The 25,127-nt window shown below is 45.5% G+C and overlaps 2 protein-coding genes across 2 annotated transcripts; both read left to right on the top strand.

The window, feature by feature from the left end:
* Positions 1 to 92: 92 nt before the first annotated feature.
* mfap1 (microfibril associated protein 1) lies at positions 93 to 10,687 on the top strand. The gene is made up of 9 exons (XM_048520694.1): positions 93 to 259; positions 1,867 to 2,083; positions 3,416 to 3,545; positions 4,790 to 4,977; positions 5,831 to 5,939; positions 6,211 to 6,371; positions 6,728 to 6,887; positions 7,332 to 7,421; positions 10,235 to 10,687. Exons 1-9 carry the CDS (start codon positions 178 to 180, stop codon positions 10,415 to 10,417), a joined length of 1,320 nt encoding a protein of 439 aa, XP_048376651.1. The 5' UTR covers positions 93 to 177; the 3' UTR covers positions 10,418 to 10,687.
* A 6,746-nt stretch (positions 10,688 to 17,433) lies between these two features.
* hypk (huntingtin interacting protein K) lies at positions 17,434 to 24,063 on the top strand. The gene is made up of 4 exons (XM_048520703.2): positions 17,434 to 17,632; positions 20,156 to 20,211; positions 22,571 to 22,622; positions 23,696 to 24,063. Exons 1-4 carry the CDS (start codon positions 17,480 to 17,482, stop codon positions 23,789 to 23,791), a joined length of 357 nt encoding a protein of 118 aa, XP_048376660.1. The 5' UTR covers positions 17,434 to 17,479; the 3' UTR covers positions 23,792 to 24,063.
* The last annotated feature ends 1,064 nt before the right edge of the window (positions 24,064 to 25,127 follow it).

Here is a 25,127-nt window from a genome sequence, read left to right on the forward strand (position 1 = left end):
CCCACCTACAAAGCCCCGCCCACACGCGTGACCGGTGCAGTGACGTCAAACGCCAAAGGCATAAATAAGGCGAGTTCCCTGATGAGGTCATCACTCCGCGACTCCTGCCCGCCATCTTGTGGTTGTTGTGTAGGTTGTTTTGTTTGAGTTCGGCCTCTGAAAGCTGCAGCGCGAACCATGGCCGCCCCGCTCAGCCTGAACGCCAAGCAGCCGCCGATTCAGTCCACGGCCGGAGCCGTGCCCGTCCTCAATGAGAAAGGTGAGTGGAACCGAGTCCCCCCAGCCCATCGATACAGTATCCGCACCCCCCCGCGGCTCTCGGTACAGAGACCTCCCCCTCCTCCATCCCCTGGGCTCTTGGAATAAGTAACACCCTGAACCCCCCCCCTACCCCCGGCTGTCGGGACAGAATCTCCCCCCCCCCCCTCCCCGAGCTGTCGGTACAGAATCTCAACCCCCCCCCCCCCCCCCCGAGCTGTCGGTACAGAATCCCGCCCCACCCCCACCCCACCACACCCCACCACCACCCACCACCACCCCACCCCCCCCAACACCCCACCCCCCCCAACACCCCACCCCCCCCAACACCCCACCCCCCCCAACACCCCACCCCCCCCAACACCCCACCCCCCCAACACCCCACCCCCCCCAACACCCCACCCCCCCCAACACCCCACACCCACCAACACCCACCCCACACCCCACCCCCCCACCCCCACACCCCCCCACACCCCCCCACACCCACACCCCCCCACACCCCCCCACACCCCCCCACACCCCCCCACACCCCCCACCACCCCACACCCCCCCACACCCCCCCACACCCCCCACCCGTCGGTACAGAATCCCGCCGCACCCCCCCCCCCCCAGCTGTCAGTACAGAATCCCCCGGCTGTCGGTACAGAGACCTCCCCTCCTCCATCCCCTGGGCTCTTGGAATAAGTAACACCCTCACACCCCCTCCCCCCCCCCCCCCCCCCCCCCACCAGCTGTCGGTACAGGGAGCTACAAACCCCTCCCATGGGCTCTTGGTACAGGAGCACCCACTCCCTCGGGCTTTCAGTGCTGGGGGTGACTGGAATACACAGGGATACAATGATCCAGTGAAAGCTGCATTCTGCTGAAACATTTTTGGTGTGCTATTCAAATTGATGTTCCCTCTAGCCTCAGTGTCCAGCCCCTCCTTCCCCTCAACACCTGTCCCTCATTACTACCTCTTGTGTTCCTTTGGTCCTGACCCTAAAATGAACTGCTGAACCTGGATGAACTTGCTGCATTCCTTCTCTCAGAGCTACATTGATGAACATGTAACTGAGTGTTTACAAGACACAATCTAAAACACACTCAGCCATCTCTGATCCACACAGTGCGACCCCTATCGCTGCACTTGTTCTCAACCATAGTTGAATAAATGCTATGCCCCAATTTCTTTGTGGAATTTCACAGTTTAATTATGGAATTGCATCAGCTACTTGCTGCAGCCCCTGGTTCACCTTATTACCAAATTGCGCCTTAATATCCCTCAAGCAATTTTTCTTCCTTGAGTACCTCACTGTTTTACCCCTCTCAGCCAAACTGCTTGCACCACTTCATTCTTGGTCCACTGCTACCTCTAAGGTGCTCTCCTTCTCTTGACAGTCATACAGCATGGAAACAGAGCCTTCGGTCCAGCCAATCCATGCCAACCACGTTCTCTGTTAAACTCTTCTCTGTGACATCTTGTCCATAGTGCTATTAATCTTTGTCCCGTCTTGGCCAAACTGTAATAGGAGCGCTAGCAACTGGGCTTCTTTGGATCACAATGCTGATGACCCTGTGGTTACTGTAGTAATGGCCTTTGCTGAATGCACCTCCCTTTTGTGCCAGGTGAGGTGTCGATGGAAAAAGTGAAAGTCAAGCGCTATGTCTCTGGTAAGCGACCTGATTATGCGCCAATGGAGTCCTCGGATGAAGAGGAGGAAGACTTCCAGTTTGTGAAGAAGCCAAAGGATGCAGAGGCAGAGCCTGAGGTGCCAGAGGAGCTGGCAAACGACCCTCGTCTGAAACGTCTCCAAAACCGACTCTCTGAGGATGTAGAGGAAAGGTGAGAGAATCTGAAGCTTCTGGTCCTGCCAGGCAAACCCAAGATCATTTTTATGTATGACATACAAAAATTGAAATTGCTGGAGAAATGCAGCTTTGGGAAAGCAGAATCAACATTTTGACTTGTGTCCCTCCTTCAGAAGTCATAATATTGACCCTTTTCTCACCACATGCTGTCAGACCAGCTGAGTTTCTCCAGCTATTCCTATTTTTGTGTTTCAGATCTCAAAGGTCCACCATTCTTTGTTTTATGTTATTTTTATTTGTTTCTGAAAATGACCTGGTTCCTCCCTTAAACGCATTGCCTGATACTGAGCTACATAGATCCTGAAGGGTCTGGATAAAATGTTTGTCCTCAATTGATGGTAATGGGAACTGATCAGTAGTTTCAGTGCCCTTCAGTTAGTGAGAGGACTTAAAAAAAACAGAATTGTTGTTACTAATTAGGAATTGAGCACATAGGCCAAGCTCACATTTTAGCATCAGAGATAATGGGAACTGCAGATGCTGGAGAATCCAAGATAACAAAGTTTGAAGCTGGATGAACACAGCAGGCCAAGCAGCATCTAGACCCTAGGGCCTAGACCCTTCATCCGAAACGTCAGCTTTTGTGCTCCTGAGATGCTGCTTGGCCTGCTGTGTTATTCCAGCCTCACATTTTGTTATCTGACATTTTAGCATGATTGATTTGATTTTTGTTTTAAGCTTTATTGTCACGTGTACTCAAGTACAGAAGTACAGTGAAAATTGTGTAATGCCACCACACATGTCACAATCATAGGTACTTAGGTACAAGTAGTAACATCGATAATACTTTAGTTTTAACTTTATTTTTCTGCTTATACTAAGAACAAAGAGAAACAAAGTGAAAAGTTAACATTGCAGTCCTTCCTGGTATTAAGTCAAAAAAAGGGAACAGAGGTTAAAGTTCAACAGTCTTTCTTATGTGCTGTCCCTACAAGGGCTCAGTCTCCTTTGCTTTGGACCACTCTCTGGGAAACCTCAGGCTTCCTCAATGCTATTGATAAATGGCACTTCAGATGCTGCAGTCCTCTTTCAAATGCAATGTTTAACCAAATCCCATTTGCCATCTCAAGGAATGTCAAAGATCCTGCAGTATTCTTTCCTGGTGTCCTGGACAGAATTCATGCCTCAAACGAAATAACTGAGAAAACAGACTAACTGCTGATTTATTTTGTTGCTGCAACCTAAACAAGTGATTACATTGTATGGAATTCAACTTGGAACGTGTTGAGCGTGTGACAAGGTTATAGAAATGTTTGAGCACTGTTATTCTGCAGGAAGATGACTTTTTTTCTTCCCCTTTCTCCAGACTGGCCAGGCATCGGATGATTGTTGAACCTGAGGTAGTGATGGAGGCAGAATCTGAGGATGAGGGTGAACCTTGGCATGTAGATCGCGAGGACACCAGTGAAGAGGAAGAGGAGGAAGTGGATGATGAGGTGAATATGGATCTCACTAGTGTCTCGGTAACAACCAACAGGAAACCAATGATATCTTGAAAAGAGGGCAGACTGAGGTGTCAGAGCTGGAAGTGAAGTGCCTGTATACAGACTAGGTGGAGGGTCAGTTACAAGCCTTGTGCAGACCCCAGACACATTGCCAGAAGCACAGGCCAGATATTGACTAGTCTGGACTTTAGGATGTATTTCTTTCTTGTTACTGGATAATGACAGTTGAGGAAAGGCAACACAGAGTGGTGGAAGTAAATAACGTTGACCCAATTAAGGGGAAGCTAAATAGACACCAGTGAGAAAAGGAATAGCAGGATTTGCTGATGTGTTGAGATGAAGTAAGGTGGAGCTGAAAAATTGATATTGACCTGTTGAGCTGAACCTGGGGGGGCTAAGTGAGTTTACCCCAAACTGCCATGGTGAGATTGAATATGTATCAAGATCACTAGCCATGCCCACTGGATTACAAAACCAATAGTATAATCGTTCTGCTCCATCCCCTGGTCCACTCCTCTTCCCACGTGACCTGTAAGAATCCGAATTCAGCCAGTAACGTTGGATACTGTTCAGATTTTGGTTATCTGGCCCTGTAACTGTTTTCCCAGTTGTTTAGTCACCCAGGGTGTAGATGTTGGGAGTAAAACCCTGTAAGGTCCAGCTGCCTTTACTGAGATGGCTTACTGCAGCCAAGACAGACAGAGGGTGTTGCTTCAGCCTCCCATGAGCAATAACTGGGACTCCAGCTGTTCTGTTGCTGCTGTGCTGTGATTCGGACATAATGCCTCCCTGCTTCAAATTACCTGTCCAGATTAACGCCTTTGGCAGCTTAAATGAGGAAGTAGGAGAGAGGCAGCACCTGAGTAACTACATGTTCGATAGGTTGTCATGGCTGGACAAGGCTCAGGGAGTAGAGGAGGGAGAAACTGATTTATTGTCAGATGAATCTAAGGAAGGCCTCATCGTTCAAAGCATTTGCAGCACAAACAAGGCATTCAATCCAACTGGCCTACTCAAAAATCTCCTTCCATGTTCCTTCATCTCACAACATGTTTCTCTTTTACTTCTACCTCACATTTCCTAGATTCCTTCTAGACACATCTATACTGTTCACCTCTACCAGTCCCTGTGGTAATCAGCTCTACATTGTTGCCACCCTATTCCTGTTTGAATTTTGTGACTACGTGGAGAGCTTTGATCAGTTGAAGTAATGGATTTTCTGGATTTCTTGACAGGAAATTGAGCGACGTCGAGCCATGATGAGACAGCGCGCTCAGGAAAGAGAGAACGAGGAACTGGAACTTCTGGAATTGGAGGATGAAGGTCGATCTGGAGAGGAGTCAGAAGAGGAGTCAGAATATGAAGAATATACAGACAGTGAGGATGAAACTGAACCCAGGCTAAAGCCTGTCTTTATAAGAAGGTATGATCTATGTATAAAACTGGCTAATCTATGTTTCTCTACAGTAAGCGATATACTATGGTACAGAATATAATTGGTAAAATTTGTCAGTTTAGTCAGCACAGGCTGGCTGATGTTGTAATGGCAATCTTGTCAAATGAGTAGATTACGGGAAGCTCTTCTGGGAATGAAGCTGGACAATTTGAGTAATTTAAAGTGAAATTGACTCTTTACTGTTCACCTTTTCTGCACTTTCACCATGAGTGTTTGAGGACAGTGTAGAAGAGCTTTGCTATGTATCTAACCACATGCTATAACTTAGCTGGGAATACCTGCGGACACTGTAGAACGAGCATTGCTTTGTGTCTAGCCCCGTGCTGGCCCTGTCCTGGGAGAGTATGATGGGATCAGTGTTTTATTCTGCTTTGAACCCCGTGTTGTACCTGCCCTGCAGGTGTTTGTTTGGGACACAATGAGGTGCTTATCTTTCATTTTACTGGATAATTACAGTTGAACATGAGCAACACAAAGAGTAGGTAAAGTAACTGCCATTGCTGCATTTAAGGGGAAACAAGACAGACTTGAGAACAGAATGAAAGGCAATGCTGATGGAATGAGGTGAAGAAGGGTGGAGCAGAAATAGTGACACTGACCTATTGGGCTGAATAAACTAACAGCTGATTATTACCTGTTTGCCCTTTGTGGGATCTTGCTGTGCATACATTAACTGCTGTTTCCTGAATTTCAACAATGGCTACACTTCAGAAGTATTTCATTGGCTCAAAAGTGCCTTGGGGATATAAAATTATTTTTAGTTTTACATGGTGAGCTCACCTTCTCAGGTCTCTTGTGGAACTTCTTCTGATTTTCCCAGGAAGGACCGTGTCACAGTGCAGGAACGTGAGGCCGAGGCCATAAAGCAGAAAGAGCTGGAGCTGGAAGCAAAACGCTTGAGTGAGGAGCAACGCAAATACACTCTGAAGGTACTGAGCTTAGCCTGCACTCCCGCTGTGAAATCCTACACTGAAGGAAGTCGCACGTAGGGAATCTGGGACACCCAGCAGCAGTTCTATTGCAGGCAGCACTTTACTGAAGGGAGGCTCATGGAATATGGCTGGGTTTTGGAAGCCATCCAGCTTTTGAGATGGCATTGATAGAGGGAGACAATACCAATGTTTGGGGTGGGCTGTTGAAGATCATTTTAGTGAGGGCTGAGCATCCCACAGTGTGACTCACTGTTGTGTCACCTTACAGATTGTGGAGGAGGAGGCCAGGCGAGAGATTGAGGAGTCCAGGAGAACGCTGTCAGCTCTGGATGCGCTGAACACTGATGATGAGAATGATGAAGAGGAGTATGAGTCATGGAAAGTACGAGAACTTAAACGCATCAAGCGGGACAGAGAGGAGCGGGAATCGTGAGTACTGTGTTTGATCACTAAATAACAGCTCCTCATTTCCTAAACCCTTGCAGCAACAAGTTCAGCACACAGACTGCATACCCAACTCTCACTGATAGCTGAATCATTTTCCCATAATGAAATAAATTGGTAATTTCTTTGAGCAGCATGTAAGTACATTACTTTCTTTAGTGTGTCTTTATTTATAATCATACAATGCTCATTTTGAGTAAAATTAATTTTCTTTCCCCTTTTCTAACTGTGAGACAGACAGTCAGTCTTGCTTGTCCTCTACACGTGCCTGTCTATGTGAATGAATTGATCAGTTTGAGTTTGTAAAGGGTCAGTCATTTCATTACCATCCCATGTTGCAGCATGGAGAAGGAGAAAGCTGAGATCGACCGGATGCATAATCTGACTGAAGAGGAGAGGCGAGCAGAACTTAGAGCCAACAGCAAAGCCATTACCAATAAAGCCAGCAAAGGAAAGTACAAATTCCTGCAGAAGTATTATCACAGAGGAGCCTTCTTTATGGTAAGTGGGGCTAATCTCATACAACACTGACCCAGCTGTCCAGGATTCCCTTGTGTTTCTAGTCATGAGTACTTTATCCTGTGCTCATGCTCATAGTCGTTATCCAGTGAATCACACTGGGAAACATTTATAACAGGATTGGGCTCCAGCTTGACAGTTTGCAAATACCCTGATTGCTCTCGGCCAAGATTAATAGCCATTCAGTCAAGTCCAAAAGGGGTTGCTGCTGCATGTGGCACCAGGCCCTCGTGAGAGATAGCATGTTGAGGAGGCAGTCATGGCACTCACTTTTGTTATGTCTTCTAGCCAGCGCTGGACCACAGAAGAAGTTTTTGTGTTTTGTTTTACTTTAGCCAGATTCGGTCTATATTGAGAATATACATCACTTATTTGGTGTAAAATTCCCATTAGAATGTCAAATGAATTGATGTTCTTTTTTAACAGGATGAAGAGGAGGATCTTTACAAACGGGACTTTAGTTCCCCGACACTGGAGGATCATTTCAATAAGACCATCTTGCCCAAAGTCATGCAGGTACATTACTGTGCATCTTGATTACTTGATGTTGTACAGCCGCTGGTGGTGCCAACATGTGTGTGCCTCATGCACTACTCCCATCTGATAAGGAGCAGCTTCTGAGCAGGTTAGAAGACTGCAAATTTGTTATGGGGGGGGAAGGTGGGACTTTCATAAAGAATAGCAGCCCTGGGTACAAGAGAGAGGGGATATAAAGGGGTCAGCTAGAAAATCAGTATCCCTGCAGTCAGGTGACTCAAGGAAGATGCTGAGACCCATTGGACTTTGAGATCATACAGTACATGAAGAGTAAAGTTCCACTGGCTCTCTTATTCACTTCCTCACTCACCTACGCTTCATCTGGAAAAGTGCACAGCATTTTGGTCAGCATTCAAAAGAGAGAATCTGTTTTGTATTTCTTGTGAAGTCTTCGTCAGAATACTGTACCATATAATGGAAGCTCCCTCCAGAAACTTTAAAACTGCTCTTTTTCAAGTGTCTGATCTCTGTCGTGCATTTTGTTCGCACCATAACCATCAGCTGTGAAACATGGGAAATAAGAAATTGCAGTTGCTCCCTGTAAGACTCGTGCCAGTGGGTAACTCTCTAAAGAATGATTAACTTGGCCATATGTTCACGTGTGAGAACGTTTTGTGAAAAGACAAAGTGGAGAATGCTGGAATGAGAATTGAGGAAGGACAACAAAAATTTCAATCCACCTTTTCAATTTGTTTAGTTGTTATCTTGATTCAAGCCTTTAATTTGGACTTTAGAACTTTCAGTTACCAAGGAAGTAACTGAAAAGTTTTCAAATTGAAATTTGTCAGTTTTAATGATGTGGTGTATACTGCTTTAATGGACAGCGAGGATTGAATACTACCTTCCAAAATGAGATTTAACAAATCTGTAAAAGGGAAAATTTCTGCAGGGTATAGGGGAAATGCCAGTGGGGAGGTACAACTAATCATTTAGCACAGTTATAGTCAGAGAAAATGGGTGACATTCTTAATGAGTACTTTGCATCGGTATTCACCAAGGAGAGGGACATGACAGATGTTGAGGTTAGGGATAGATGTTTGCTTACTCTAGGTGAAGGTGACATAAGGAAGGAGGAAGTGTTGGGTATCCTAAAAGACATTAAGGTCGACAAGTCCCCAGGTCCGGATGGGATCTATCCCAGGTTACTGAGGGAAGCAAGAGAGGAAATAGCTGGGTCCTTAACAGATATCTTTGCAGTGTCCTTAGACACGGGTGAGGTCCTGGAGGACTGGAGACTTGCTAATGTTGTCCCCTTGTTTAAGAAGGGCAGCAAGGATAATCCAGGTAATTATTGACCGGTGAGTCTGCCGTCAGCGGTAGGGAAGCTACTGGAGAAGATACTGAGGGATAGGATCTATTCCCATTTGGAAGAAAATGGGCTTATCAGTGACAGGCAACATGGTTTTGTGCAGGGAAGGTCATGTCTTACCAACTTAATAGAACTCTTTGAGGACGTGACAAAGTTGATTGATGAGGGGAAGGCTGTAGATGTCATATACATGGACTTAAGTAAGGCGTTTGATAAGGTTCCCCATGGCAGGCTGATGGAGAAAGTGAAGTCACATGGGGTCCAGGGTGTGCTAGCTAGATGGATAAAAAACTGGCTAGGCAACAGGAGACAGAGGGTAGTAGTAGAAGGGAGTTTCTCAAATTGGAGAACTGTGACTAGTGGTGTTCCACAGGGATCTGTGCTGGGACCACTGTTGTTTGTGATATATGTAAATGATCTGAAGGAAGATGTAGGTGGTCTGATCAGCAAGTTTGCAGATGACACTAAGATTGGTGGAGTAGCAGATAGTGAAGGGGACTGTCAGAGATTACAGCAGAATATAGATAGACTGGAGAGTTGGGCAGATAGAGTTCAATCCGGGCAAATGCGAGGTGATGCATTTTGGAAGATCAAATTCAAGGGCGAACTATACAGTAAATGGAAAAGTCCTAGGGAACATTTAAGAACAGAGATCTGGGTGTTCAGGTCCATTGTTCCCTGAAGGTGACAACGCAGGTCAATAGGGTGGTCAAGAAGGCATATGGCATGCTTTCCTTCATTGGGCGGGGTATTGAGTACAAGAGTTGGCAGGTCATGTTACAGTTGTATAAGACTTTGGTTTGGCCACATTTGGAGTCCTGTTTACAGTTCTGGTTGCCACATTACCAAAAGGATGTGGATGCTTTGGAGAGGGTGCAGAGGCGCTTTACCAGGATGTTGCCTGGTATGGAGGGTGCTAGCTATGAAGAGAGGTTGAGTAGATTAGGATTATTTTCATTAGAAAGACAGAAATTGAGGGGGACCTGATTGAGGTCTACAAAATCATGAGGGGTATAGACAGGGTGGATAGCAAGAAGCTTTTTCCCAGAGTGGGGGACTGAGTTACTAGGGGTCATGAATTCAAAGTGAGAGGAGGAAAGTTTAAGGGAGATACGCGTGGAAAGTTCTTTACACAGAGGGTGGTGGGTGCCTGGGACGCATTGCCAGCGGAGGTGGTAGACGCAGACACGTTAGCGTCTTTTAAGATATACTTGGACAGGTACGTGGATGGGCGGGGAGCAAATGGACACAGACCGTTAGAAAATAGATGACAGGTTAGACAGAGGATCTTGATCGGCGCAGGCTTGGAGGGCGGAAGGGCCTGTTCCTGTGCTGTAATTTTCTTTGTTCTTTAGCAAAGGGCCAGCTTACTGGCCTCAATGTGATCTTATGGCTGATAGACTGCATTTTTCCAGGACTTCGTTGTGAAATTTGCTTCATTGCTGTTTAAACTGCATTTGAATTTTTTCACTTCCTTCACCAGGTCAAAAACTTTGGTCGTTCGGGACGGACCAAATACACTCACCTGGTTGACCAAGACACCACCTCATTTGACTCAGCATGGGCTCAGGAGTCTGCTCAGAATAGCAAGTTCTTCAAACAGCGGGCAGCTGGTGTGCGCGATGTCTTTGAGAGGCCATCAGCCAAGAAAAGGAAGACCACGTAATCCTGGGGAGGCAGGGACATTGTAGCCACATGCACTTTGTGCTTTACACCAAGCATCACTGCTCTCACACAGTGAATCGTACCAGCGCTGGTTTCAGGTTCTAAACCCACCCTTTGACGTATTGTTTACCTTGCTAAGAATACTGTTCATAAGTAATTTAATCGTTTTTTTAAAGAAAAACAAATATACTTTCTGAAGAGTTTACAACTCTGTAATCATGTAATCCTTTCCTGTTGTATTGTCAAATATGATAAAAACTGAGTTCGTGAATTTGTTTATAATTTTCTTGTTTCATTCTTATGGCATGGGCTGCTCCTGAAGTTTTGTGACCTCGCTGTGCAGGCAGCATTATGGTGTGAGCGTACACATTGACAAATCAAACCCAAGACACTGATATACAATTCAATTGTATCCCAAGATAAGTAGAAATTACAATGCAGAAGTATCAAGAACACTAATGAATGCTTCATGAAAACCTTCAATGTGCTGCCTGATGGGATGGTTGTAACAAGTTCCAAAGAAACTTTCAGAACCACAGAAAACTAATGGCTCAGAAAGACAGCACTCAGACCATTACATCAGGTACAGATACAAGTCGGGTTGTTTTTAATGAAATGAGAGGTTTTGCCTTACCACTAAAACGAACAGTGAATTCCAGACAACTGCCATTCTCTGGTTGGAAAATGTACTTTCTCATGATCCCTCTAATCCTACTGTAATCACTTTAAGTTTGTGCTCCCTGGTAACTGGCCTGTCAATAAGGGAAACAGTCTTCCAAACCCCTAATTAGTTTGTACATCTTAAGTAAGTCACCCTTACACCTCCTCTGCTTTAGGGGAAACAATGCCAGCCTATCCAATCTTCCTTTATGCCTGCAGTTTTCAAGCCTTGCAGCATTCCTGTGAATCGTCTCTTGTGTGAGAAAGACTAACTTTGGAACAGAATCCATTGAATTCAGACAGTGAAGAAAGAGGCCATTTGGCCCACTGAATCTACACTGACCCTCCGAAGGGCATTCCACCCAAACCACACGCTCACCATTTCCCAGTTACCCTGCATTTCCCATGGCTAGCCTGCTCATCCCTGGACACTCAGTAATTTAGCATAGCCCATTCATCTAAGTGGTGAATCTTTGCACTGCGTGAAGAAGCTGAACACACCTGGAGGAAACCTGTTGTAGACACAAGAAGCACATACAAACTCAATAAAGACAGTCACCCAAGGCTGGAAATGAACCTTGGTCCCTGGCACTATGAGACAGCAGTGCTAACCACTGAGCCACCATGGTGCCCTTTCTGTAATGCAGTGTCTAGAAATGTGTGTAAAATGTAAGCAGTGGCAGACTATTGTTTTATACAGTTCCAGTGTTATATGCCTGCTTATGTATTCTGTACATAAAAGAAGGCATTCTGTATGCTTTCTTTACCACCTTGTCTTAATCCTGCTACCTTCAGGAACCCATGGACATAACAGTCCAAAGTATTTTGATCCCTTTACCACTTTCCACATCTCTCATTTATTGTGTATTATTTTGTTTGCCTTCCCTGGAAGCATAACCTTTCACTCCTTCAAATTAAATTCCATTTGCCACTTTTACATCCACTGGATCAAACCATTGGTAACTTCCTGCAGTTTGACAGTCATCCTTTTCACTTTCAAGAACAAGGCTAATCTTTACATCATCCACAAATTTCCAAGTCATGCCTATCATGTCGATAAATGATTTGAATTTAAATATCATCGGCGGTCCCTTGCAGATGAGGATAACTTTCTTCCACTCTCAGGGTGAGTCCATAGGGGCTGTACAGACTGATGTGACTACCGCAGGCTCTATTACACTTGGTTCAGGTGGTGGTCACGGGAAGGGATGGGTGGTGTGTTGGTGTGGCAGTGTGCTCGTTTCGCCTGGCTTTTACTTTCTCCCAATGGCAAGTCTCAAGGTACTCAACGCCTTCCCAGATGCTGCTCCTCCAGTTTGACCAGTCTTGTGCCAGTGATTTCCAGGTGTAGGAATGCCACACTTCACCAATGAGGCCTGAGGGTATCACTGGAGCACTTGTCAGCCTGTGGTCGGCCTGTGGTCCACCTGCCCGATCGAAGCTGGGAGTAGAGCGCCTGCTTGGGGGAGTCTCGTGTCAGTCATATGGATGACGTGCCCAGCTCATCGCAGCTGAAAAAGGCTGGTCAGTGCCTTGATGCTGGGGATGTCGGCCTTGTCTAGGATACTGGTGTTGGTGTGTCTTTATTCCCAGCGGAATAGCAGGATCTTGTACAGGCAACGTCAGTGGTACTGTTCCAGTGCCTTGAGGTGTCTGCTGTAGACAGTAAGCGTCTCAGACCATATACGAGGGCTGGAATCACGACAGCACTGTCAACCATGATCCATATGGACCAAACAGCAAGAGAACCAGCATTGAGCTATAAGCCGTGGGGGCAGAAGTAAGCCATTTACCCCATCGATTTTGCTCAACAACTCAGTGAGGTTGTGATTGATCTGATAATCCTCAACTCCACTTTTGTTCCTTTTACTCATTACTCGTGATTCCCTTACTGATTAACAAGCCATTGTCTCAGCCTTGAACGTTCTTAACGACCCAGCTTCTACACCACCCAGCAGTAAAGAATTCCACAGATTCACTACTCTTCATTTCTGTCTTAAATGGGCAATCCCTTTCTCGGCATTATGTCCTTTTGGATCTGGATTCTTCTCACTAATTGCCTCATTTCTACCATAAATAAATATCAGTAGTTAATAAGACCTACACTTAATGAAACCATGTTGACTGATTATTCTGTAGATTTCTAAGTGACTGTTTATCCTGTCCTCAGAATTTATCTAGAATACCTGGTTGGCGTAGATGAGTTGGGCCAAAGGGTCTGTTTCTGTGCTGTACACCTCTGTGAATCTATAATAATTTGCTTCACCACTGATGTCAGACTGACCAGCCTATAATTGTTCAGCTAATCACAGACCTCCAGTCATTCCCCATGACCTCATCCGTATCTAGTGCAGATTCGAAAATTAACATCAGTATTTATTTTCCCCATCCTTGCTTTCTTTAACTGTTTGGGTTACGATCAATCTGATGCTGGGCATTTATCCACCATCAAGGATGTTAGTCCTTCTAGTTCTTCTGTTTGCTTATGCTTAATGTGTCTTAATACTCAAGCTTTAACTAGAATGTTGCCATCATTTCTCTTTGTGAAGACAAAAGCAAAATACTTACTAAGAACCCTGACCACATTTTCTGCATCACCGATGTGTTACCTGACTTATCTGTTGTGTCGAGGAAAACATTTTTGCATTTTCATTGATTTTTATCTGTGAGCATTTATCCTCCTTTTGTTCATTGCTTTTTCTTTAAACAATTGGTCCTGTCCTTTTTATTCTCCTCTAGGCTTTTAACAGCATCAGGTTTTATGTGACTGTCATAAGCATTCTTTTTCTGCTTTGTTGTACTCTGCATCTGGATGGCAAGAGGCTTTAGATTTGCCAGTGCCATCCTTTTTCTTTTGTGGGGACATATCTGCAGAGTGCCCATTGATTCTCACTTTTGAATGGCTCCCAGTGCAGTGTCACTGTAAAAATGGAATTTGATCTGATGAACTTGAATGAAAGGAATAAAAGGATATGCAGATGTGGTGAGAGGAGGCTTGTATGCTTCAGGGTAGCACAGTAGCTCCTTAGTACTGATGCCTCAAAGCAGTACTACAGTTCTCTGTGTCCATGTGGGTTTCCACTGGGTGCTCTGGTTTCCCACCTCCATCCAAAGATGTGTGGACTGTGTGGGTTAGCCAAGGTAAATATGAGGAAGGGGTCAGGGGCCTGGATTTGGGCGGGATGCTGTTTGGAGGGTTGTGCAAACTCGATCAGCTGAACAGCCTCTTTTCACTGTGTAGAGATTCTACGATTATGAGTGTAACTGCCAGTGGCTGAATGGTCTGTCTGTGTTACAAATACTTGGCACTGTTACAGTACGGACAATTGCTATAGACACAACTGACAGAAGAGCTACGTAATTCCACGATTATTATCACAGCTTGATATTGCTGATGCTGCCTGCTCCTGGCTCAGTTGAAATGTGCACCATCTTCTGCAGCCATAGAGTACAGACACACTGTCAGAGTCAGGACCTCACAGCCAGCGTTGTGCACAAAAGGGTCTGAAAGGAAGGAACCTTTTACAATAGAGCCATGAAACCAATTGTGGCTTATAATGTTCATTTTGTTATTCGTCCAAATTGTTTGCTTTTATCTGCCCAGTGCTGTTATCCAAATGAGCTATTTAGTTCATTCAGGGGAAAGAAAAACCTGCATTTCTCGATATATGATCCAATTTCTTCAGCAATATCAGTACAAATTGTCTTCAATTAATCATTGAGTTTATTCCAGGTGCTGGTCACTGATTTCAGTCTTAACTGCTGTCATCTTGTCCTATTCCCACAGCATAAATCCAGACAACTGGATCTTGATATTATCAATTATAATCATGTGTCCCTCAAAAAAAAATTCTAATCAACATTGGTGAGACCAAGCGAAGATTCTGAGACAAAAACAAAATTGCTGGAAAAGTTCAGCAGGTCAGAACACCCAGTGCTGAGGTTCACCAGAGCCAAAACGTTAACTCTGCAGCAGATCCGGCAGCATCTGTGATTACTGCAGAGTTAATGATTTGGCTCTGGTGAACCTCAGCACTGGGTGTTCTGACCTGCTGAACTTTTCCAGCAACTTTGTTTTTGTTCCTGATTTACGGCATCTGCAGTTCTTCCAGTTTTTATTTAGAAGACTTGGAGACTGCTTTGTAGAGCATCTGCGCTCTGTACGTGACAAACAACTTCCAGTCGCGAAACATTTTACCTCCCCCCTCCCTCGGTGACATGTCCATCCTGGACCTCCTCCAGTGTCACCCACAAACTGGAGGAGCACCACCTCATATTCTGCCTTGGGAGCCTACAGCCCAATGGTCTCAGTGTGGACTTTACCAGTGTCAAAATCTCTCTACCCCTGGCCTCAGCCCATGACCAACCTACCCTCTCACCCCCACCTGACACAACCTGTCCATCTTCTCTCCCACCTATCTGCTCCTCCTACGTCACTGACCAATCCCCACAACTGCCTACCTGCACTCACCTATCACCATCCCACCTAACTTCCCCAGCCCCACCCTCCTCTATTTATTTTCCAGCTCTCTTCCCCTTCACCTATTTCTGAGGAAGGGGCACGACCTGAAATGTCAACATTCCTGCTCCTCTGCTGCCTGGGCTGCTGTGCTCCTCCAGCTGCACACTACATTATCTATTTAATCTAGGAGGTGGCTCTAGAGACTGTGGACACATTGGTAATCATTTTCCAAGGTTCTATAGATTCAGTTCCTGTGGACTGGAGGGTGGCTAATGTCCCACTTTTCAAGAAAGGAGGGAGAGAGAAAACAGGAAATTATAGACCGGTTAGCCTGACGTCAGTGGTGGGAAAGATGCTGGAGTGAATTATAAAAGATGAAATTACAACTCATCTGGACAGCAGTAACAGGATAGGTCAGAGTCAGCATGGATTTACGAAAGGGAAATCGTGATTGACTAATCTGCAATTTTTTGAGGGTGTATCTATGTAGATGGACAAGGGAGAACCAGTGGATGTAGTGCACCTGGACTTTCAGAAAGCCTTTGATAAAGTCCCGCATAGGAGATTGGTGAACAAAATTAGGGCACATGGTATTGGGGGCAAAATACTGACTCGGATTGAAAACTGGCTGGCTGACAGGAAGCAAAGAGTAGTGATAAATGGGTCCCTTTCGGAATGGCAGGCAGTGACCAGTGGGGTACCACAAGGTTCGGTGCTGGGGCCACAGCTGTTTACGATACACATAAATGATATAGATGAAGGCATTAAAAGTAAAATTAGCAAATTTGCCAATGACACAAAGCTGGGTGGCATTGTGAAATGTGAGGAGGATGTTATGAGAATACAGGGTGACTTGGACAGGCTAGGTGAGTGGACGGATGCATGGCAGATGCAGTTTAATGTGGATAAATGTGTGTTTATCCACTTTGGTGGCAACAACAAGGAGGCAGATTACTATCTCAATGGAGTCAAGTTAGGCAAAGGGGAAGTACAACGAGATCTAGGTGTTCTTGTACATCAGTCAATGAAAGCAAGCATGCAGGTACAGCAGACAGTGAAGAAAGCTAATGGCATGCTGGCCTTCATAACAAGAGGAATTGAGTATAGGAACAAAGAGGTCCTTCTGCAGCTGTACAGGGCCCTGGTGAGACCGCACCTGGAGTATTGTGTGCAGTTTTGGTCTCCACATTTGAGGAAGGACATTCTTGCTATTGAGGGAGTGCAGCATAGGTTCACGAGGTCAATTCCTGGAATGGCGGGACTATCATACGTTGAAAGATTGGAGCGACTGGGCTTGTATACGGTTGAGTTTAGAAGGATGAGAGGGGATCTGAGATAAGATTATTAAGGGATTGGACTCTGTGGAGGCAGGAAGTGTGCTTCCGCTGATAGGTGAGTCCAGAACCAGAGGACACAGTTTAAAAATAAGGGGTAGGCCATTTAGAACAGACTTGAGGAAAAACTTCTTCACCCAGAGAGTGGTGGATATATGGAATGTTCTGCCCCAGAAGGCAGTGGAGGCCAACTCTCTGGATACTTTCAAGAAAGAGATGGACAGAGCTCTTAAAGATAGTGGAATCAAGGGTTATGGGGATAAGGCAGGAACAGGATACTGATTGTGGATGATCAGCCATGATCGTAATGAATGGTGGTGCTGGCTCGAAGGGCCGAATGGCCTACTCCTGCACCTATTGACTATATTTTTCTAATCAAAGTTTCAGTGACGTTACTACAAACCTCTGGAACAAACGGGACTTGAAACCGACTCAAAGGTGGAGGTAATAAGACTCGCTGTTTGAATGCAAAACTAATCCTCCTGAAGTTGCAGAAAAAACTACAACTGGGAGCACCCGGAAGCAGCGGGAGCCGGTCCTGCGCGATGACGTCATTTCCGGTGCCGCGCGTTGGAGTGGTTTCCGGCAGCGTGGACCGGCGGCACTGATGGCGGAGGCTGACGGAGACCTGGACTTGGAGAATGAGGAGAGCGAGCGGCCTGCAGAGAAACCGCGAAAACACGACAGCGGAGCGGCGGACCTCGAGAGGGTGACCGACTATGCGGAGGAGAAAGAGATTCTCAGCTCGGACCTGGAGACGGTGAGGCTGGGAGTTGGGGCCGGAGAGTCAGTGGGGAGTGAGCGAGTCGGTGGGGGAAGAGTGGGAGGGGGGTGGGGGAAGAGTGGGAGGGGGGTGGGGGAAGAGTGGGAGGGGGGTGGCGGCGGGGGAAGAGTGGGAGGGGGGTGGCGGCGGGGGAAGAGTGGGAGGGGGGTGGCGGCGGGGGCTGGGGGGGAGGAGGGGGGGGCGGGGGGGGCTGGGGGGGAGGAGGGGGGGGCGGGGGGGGCTGGGGGGGAGGAGGGGGGGGCGGCGGGGGGCTGGGGGGGAGGAGGGGGGGGCGGCGGGGGGCTGGGGGGGAGGAGGGGGGGGCGGCGGGGGAAGAGTGGGAGGAGGGGGGGGCGGCGGGGGAAGAGTGGGAGGAGGGGGGGGCGGCGGGGGAAGAGTGGGAGGAGGGGGTGGCGGCGGGGGCTGGGGGGGGAGGGGGCCAGCGATCCGGTTTGGAGGTGGGGGTGTGTGGGGCGGCGAGCCGGTGGGGGGGTTGTGTGTTGGGGGGGCTCGCGAGCCGGTGGAGAGTGTGGGGGCTGGCAGGTGATATAGAAGCATACAGCACAGAAACAGACCTTTGGGCCCAATCCGACCCAATGCCATTTGCCAGAATTTGGCCCATATCGCTGTAAGCCCTTCTATTCATATATCCATCCGGATGCCTTTTAGATGTAACACCCTGTCCACTTCACCTGGCAGCTCGATCCGTATGCGTGCCACCCTTTGTGTAAAAATATTACCCCACAGGTCCCTTTTAAATATTTTCCCCTCTACTTTTGGGGTCTCCCACCCTTGTGGGGGGGTGGGGGAGGAAAAAAAATTGGTTATTCACTCGATAGTGAGTACCCCTCCTGATTTTTATAAACTTCTATAAGGTCACCCCACTGCCTCCAACACCCAAGGGGAATAAAGCCCCAGCTGATGCAGCCTCTCCCATAGCTCAAACCCTCCAACCCCAGCAATGTTCTTGTAAATCTTTTCTGCATGCTCTCAAATTTAATAACATCCTTTCGATAGAAGGGTGACCAGAATTGTATGCCGTATTCTAAAAGAGGCCTCAGCAATGTACTGTAGACCCACAACATGATGTCCCAATTCCTATACTCAGTGCATTGACTAGTAACAGCAGGCATGCCAAATGTCATCTTCATCACCCTGCCTACTTTCAACTTTTAAGGAACTATGCACCAGCACCCCAGGTCTCTTTGTTTGACAGCTCTCCCTCGGCCCTACCATTGAAGGAATAAGTCTTCTGGCACCTCGCCTATGGCTTTGGATGATACAGGTATCTCAGCAAGATGACCAGCAATCTCTCCCTTAGCTTCCCACCAAGATCTGGGAAACACCTGATCAGGTGCTGGGGATTTATCTACCATTATATGTTTTAAGACCTCCAGCACCTCTTGTGAATTGTTTTCAAGCATCTCTGTTTATTTCCCCAAGTTCCCTCTTCTCTACAGGAAATACTGATGCAAAATATTCTTGTAGTATGTCACCCATCTCCTGTGGTTCCAGATGACTGCATTGATTTTTAGGGGGCCCTATTCTCTCCTTAATTACTGTTTTGCCCTTAATGTACGTATCGAATCTCTTTGGAATCCTGTTAACTCTATTTGCCAAAGTATCTCATGTCCCCTTTTTGCCCTCCTGATTTCCCTCTTAAGCATAGTCCTGCTGCCCTTGTATTCCTCAAGGGATTCACTCGGTCCCAGCTATCTATACTTGATATATGCCTCCTTTTTCTTGAGCAGAACCTCAATGTCTCTAGTCATCGAGCATTCCCTACACCTACCAGTCTTGCCCTTTACACTAACAGGATCATATCATCTCTGAACTCGCGCGCTCTCTCTCTCATATTTTTAAATGCTCCCTTTATCTGCAAATAGCCTCACCCAGTCAAATTTTGAAAGTTCCTTCAAATACTATCAAAATCAGCTTTACTTTAATTTAGAATTTTACATTTTGGAGCAGTTCTATCCTTTCGCATAACTATTTTAAAACCGAAAGAGATATGATCTCTTGTCCCTAAGTGCTCCCTCACTGACACCTCAGTTACTTGCCAACCCTTATTTTCCAATAGAAGGTCAAGTTTTGCTCATTCTCTAGTAGGAACATCTGTGCAGTGACTAAGAAAGTTTTCTTGTACATGCTTTGCAAATTTCTCCCCGACAAGCCCTTAACACCGTGACAGGCCCAGTCTATGTTTGGTAAATTCAAAACACCTACCATTACCACCCTATTATTCTCTCAGATATTTGAGATCTCTTTAGATTTTGCTTCTCAATCTCCCTTTGACTAGCAAGATGTGTGGGGAACAAGATAGGAGTAGGGAAGGTGAATGCACATTGTTGAGGGGAAAAGTAGGAGGGTCTGGGGAAGGAAGAAACTGAATGAGAAAAGTGGTAAAGAGAGGAAGGTGAAGTGTAATTGTATGGAAAGAGGTGGGTGATAAAGAATTGTCGAGATGTTCTGAGTGGAGAACAGATTTGGTTATAGCAGTGTGTGTGATTTTATTTACAGGCAATGTCTGTCATTGGAGACAGAAGATCCCGGGAGCAGAAAGCTAAACAGGAAAGGTCTGAATCTCTAGTTGAACCTCTGCACTGTAAATAAACTCTCTCTTTTAACATAATAAAATGTGAGGCTGGATGAACACAGCAGGCCAAGCAGCATCTCAGGACCACAAAAGCTGACGTTTCGGGCCTAGACCCTTCATCAGAGATGAAGGGTCTAGGCCTGAAACGTCAGCTTTTGTGCCCCTGAGATGCTGCTTGGCCTGCTGTGTTCATCCAGCCTCACATTTTATTATCTTGGAATTCTCCAGCATCTGCAGTTCCCATTATCTCTCTCTTTTAACAGTTGGGGAAGCAGTGGAAACAGACAGGGGCTGGGGTACGGAAAACACTCCCATTTCTGGCCAGTTCCTTTCAGAAATCTCAGTCCCTGCTTCCACCTGTAAATCTAATGAATAATACTGAGCCAAACGTCAAGTTTCTACCCTTAACACTGGCTGCCCACTCCACTGTTCAAATCCAGCATCGCTAAAAATGACCACGTTGCTTTTGTGAGCTCCAGTGTGTATCCCACCATCAGCGTGTTCATTGTGGGTTCCTATTCCCTAAACTGCCTTCACCCCTCACTGATTTCCTAGTGCCCCAGTGTGTTGATTTTCTGTATCGTTGTGCATGTTTAACCTCTGTAATTAATAGTTCCTGGGGATCTTACTTTCCCTGTTCTGATTCTGATCAACCATGCATCATAGGATAGGTGCAAACAGACAGACTCACCTACAGAGGGCACAATCTCTAATTAAGGAGCTGCCTATTTCACGCAGAAGTGAGGAGGATTTTAGAACATAGGACAGTACGGCACAGTACAGGCCCTTCAGCCCACAATGTTGTGCCAAACTTTTACCCTAATCCAAAGGTCTAGCTAACATCCACCTATACCTTATACTGTCATCCATATATCTATCTAATAGCCACTACCTTTTCGTTCTTAACATATTTGTAGAATCCTTTAACTCTATTTACAAAGTGTTCTCGTATCCCCTTTCTGCCCTCCTGATTTCCCTCTTAAGTACATTCCTACTGCCCTTATATTCTTCTGGGGTTCATTTGATCCCTGCTGTATTTGACATATGGTTCCTTCTTTCTGGAATACTGTGTCTAGTTCCAGTTATAGAAAAGATATTATATAACCCTCTGGAGAGGGTTTAGAAGAGTTTTACCAGAATGTTGCCAGGTATGGAAGGTTTGAGTCATAAAGAAAGGATGGATAGGCTGGGACTCCCCCCAGCGGAATGTAAGAGGCCGAGAGGCGACCTGGAATAATGAGGGGCGTAGATAGAGTCAACGGCAGCTGTCCCCTCCCAAAGATGGGGGACTCCAAGACTAGGGAGCCCATTTTTAAGGTGAGAGGCGAGAGATCCAAAAAAGACATGATGGGAATTTTCTACCCAAAGCATGGTTCACATGTGGAATGAACTTCCTAAGGAAATGGTCTTTGAGTGAAACTGTGAAATTCTTTACCTCAGAGATGTGAAGACTCACTTTTTATGTATGGTAAACTGTTTTAACTGCCACTTATGATAAACTGGCAAAAATTATTGTACCTCAAACTGCAAGTTTCATTGGATTATCGTGATGTCCAAGCAGGCAGTTGAGGATGTGGGTGGCTGTGCCCTTAGGATTTATTTAAAGCAAAGTTGCATCATTATTTGAGTGATTTATGCTGTAAACAAAGAATAGCAGTGATGTGTATGTCTCTACATTATGTTTCAATTAGTTATTATGTGTTTTTACACTATTGACGTCTAGATCAACCACCACACTCCTGGTCCCATAGGGGCTGGTTAGTAAAACGTTTGCTGATTATTCAGCGCTGAGATAGACATTTTAATTGTGAAGGGAATCAATTGTATGGAGATAAGGCATGAAACTGGAGTTGAGGTTTACTGAGTTAGCCATTGGCCTCACTGAGTTAGCCATTGGCCTCACTGAGTTAGCCATTGGCCTCACTGAGTTAGCCATTGGCCTCACTGAGTTAGCCATTGGCCTCACTCAGTGGTAGAGCAGACCGGATGGGCTGAAAGGCCTATTTGTGCTCCCGCTCCTTTCCCCAGTAATATGCACTTCAGCTGTTGTGGTCCTGCAGGAACCTCTCTTTACTGTCTGCCACCAATCCCATATTCAGAAGTCCCCTGAAAGCGTCCAGTTGGAGCCACAGTCTGTTGCCTCTCTGGTGATCACTATCTCTCCATTACCTGATATAGCTTCTTGGGCTGTATCACTATGTCTGAGTATTTCACATCCCTTTTTCCCCATCGTTCTGAAATAATCCTGAGGTTGAAAGCTTCTCATTCCATCATAATGTGCCTTGTATTCCGTAGCTTGGTAAAGAACAGTATTGATTTTATTTTTCTCCCTCTTACAGGGAAAAAGAACTGGCAAAAGTGACCATCAGGAAGGAGGACGTTGAACTGATTGTGAGTGATTTGCAAGTGGGCAAAGTATTTGTTTGTGCTTGAACTTAAACTCCAGCTCTTCTATACCACCACATATGATTCTTATAAGAGTCTGCGCATCCAACAAAACATGCATTTAGGGAGAATGTTTATACATGTATCACCAGCATAGACCACTTGGGCTAAATTACCTATTTCTGTAAATCCTTTGTAAATTTGTGATTTTTTTTTTCCCAGGGGTTCATTGTGTCCTGCAAGGAAATTAGGGTTTTTGCCTTATTACCCAGAGATCTTCCTCCAGGTCAAGATCCAAAATATTTCTCAGTACTTCAATTTTTGTGCACTCTAAGTTGATGGCACTTAAGACTGATTAGTCGACTTTGATAACAGTGGACCAGAACAAAACTGTTGATCTGTTTTTGTCTGCAGTCTTGCAACAGAGCTACACTCCAGTCCTTAGCCTGTGCTGAATGACTTTGTTGCAGTAGGGAAGAGACTGCTGTCTTGCAGGAAAAGCAATAGTCTGTGGCTCCCTCTGCCAGTCCATCTGGACGTTAAGGGCCCATGATATTCAGGGAGATCTCAGATTTTCCAACTAACCAGTTCAAAGATGTTATGACACACTTCTGGAGCATTTAGGACCTGAACCCAGCTCGGGTAGAGATGCTCCCACTATACTACAAGTGCCCTTAGCTAGGAATTTAACTGTTCAATAATCTCATTGATTTTTCTGCATTGATCACTGATCATCAATTGCAAAAGTGGTTGCTGTTCTAAAATGTGAAGTGTATTGGATGAACACAAGGATTTCTTTATAGAAAGAGACCATTCACCCCATTGTGCCATCTGCCAGCTCTTTTTGTCTAAGCTGTCTCATTTGTCCCACTTGCTGTCTTTCCCTATTGGCTGTCTAAGTATTATTCCCCTTCACATATTTATTGATTTGTTTGTTTGAGTTGCTATGGAATCTGCTTCCTTCACAAGGCCTCGAACTCTGTTTAAAACCAAAAGTGTCTCTGCAAAAGTCAGAAGGTGATGGGAAGCAATCTGGTAAAGACTACTTTAGATTTACACTTAACCTGTTTTCTCTTTAGATGAACGAAATGGAGATCTCTCGAAGTGCCGCAGAGCGTGGTTTACGAGAACACTTGGGAAATGTCGTTGAAGCCTTGATAGCTCTCACTGACTGAAGTCACAGTGCTTCACCCTGAGGCACTTTTGGAGACATTTGGGAGGGGTGGGTAGTGGATTGAGGGTGGGGCAAGATGGAATCGAACAGGAGATCCATTTATCTGTGCACTCACAGGGCTGTTTGGTAGCAGGACCTGGGATCGTTTCAGTGAAATGAATGTTTTGCTGCCGAAGATCCAACACTGACATCCTGAAGATGGGCATGATGCTCCAACTGGAGAAGAAATAAAAGACTCCAGTTGTACCAATAAATATAAGCTCGTTACTCAAACCCTGGTGTGTGCTTGCTTTTGAAGTGTTTTACAGCATAGGGAGGAAGAGTATTCTACATGTGAAGTCTGACATTTGCTTTTTATCAATTTGAAACCATCACTTCTGCTTAGCTTCTCAAGTAAGATTTTGTATCCCCTTTTCCACTTTTATCTTAAACATTATTGAGTGGTCTCCTGGTTTTTTTCTGTGAAGATTATTGTGAAGAGTAAGGGAATGTACATATTGTATTTTTAAAAGTTGATTGGATGAAACATGAAAACAGGAATGTACCATATAAACCCCTTGACTCTGTTCCATTATTTGGTAGCCGAACTCCACAGTAGTACTTTGCTGGATATTCTTCACGTGTTTTTACTTTTGCAGCAGAGCTCTAGAATCTCAGGTTTAAAATCATTTATTGACCTGGTGTCAATTTTCAGTTTGCAGAAGAGAATTCCAAACTTTGTGTAATCCTTAACTTTTGCTCTTAAAAGATATGGCTCCAACTGTTAGTCTGTGTTCCTTCGATCCTCCATACTCCACAACCAGGAGAAATATTTTCTCTCGAAGGAAGAAAGCTGCAACTATAAAATTGTAACTGGAAACATGTAGTTGTGATCCTCAGGTATTGTTCTAGCATGACTATTCAATTGTTTGAGTATAAGAATAAAGAGAGTCAAAAACACAAAATGCTAGAAAAACTCAGCAGGTCTGTCTGCATCAGCGGACAAATCAGACTAAACGTTTTTTAGAACCGGGGAAGGGTCACTTGAGTCAAGCGTTAACTCTGATTTCTCTCCACAGATGCTGCCAGACTGCTGAGTTTTACTAGCAGTATGTGTTTTTGTTTCTGATTTAAGTCATTCACAGTTCTTTCAGTTTTTAATTAATAGTATTGTTTGGCTAGGGCGTTCCACCTCTTCCTTTTGAACCAGAAGCAGTAGGTTCAAGTGTAACTCCATAACTTAATGGCCAAATGAATGTGCGTTCGTGTCCTACCCAAATCCTTCCAATAGGGCAGGCTCTAAGAGTGGGTGAAATTCCTGGTCAGTTACATGATAGCAAGAGCAACGTAGTCTGTAC

Source organism: Stegostoma tigrinum, chromosome 36 (genome assembly GCF_030684315.1).
Source record: "Stegostoma tigrinum isolate sSteTig4 chromosome 36, sSteTig4.hap1, whole genome shotgun sequence".
Classification (NCBI taxonomy): Eukaryota; Metazoa; Chordata; class Chondrichthyes; order Orectolobiformes; family Stegostomatidae; genus Stegostoma; species Stegostoma tigrinum.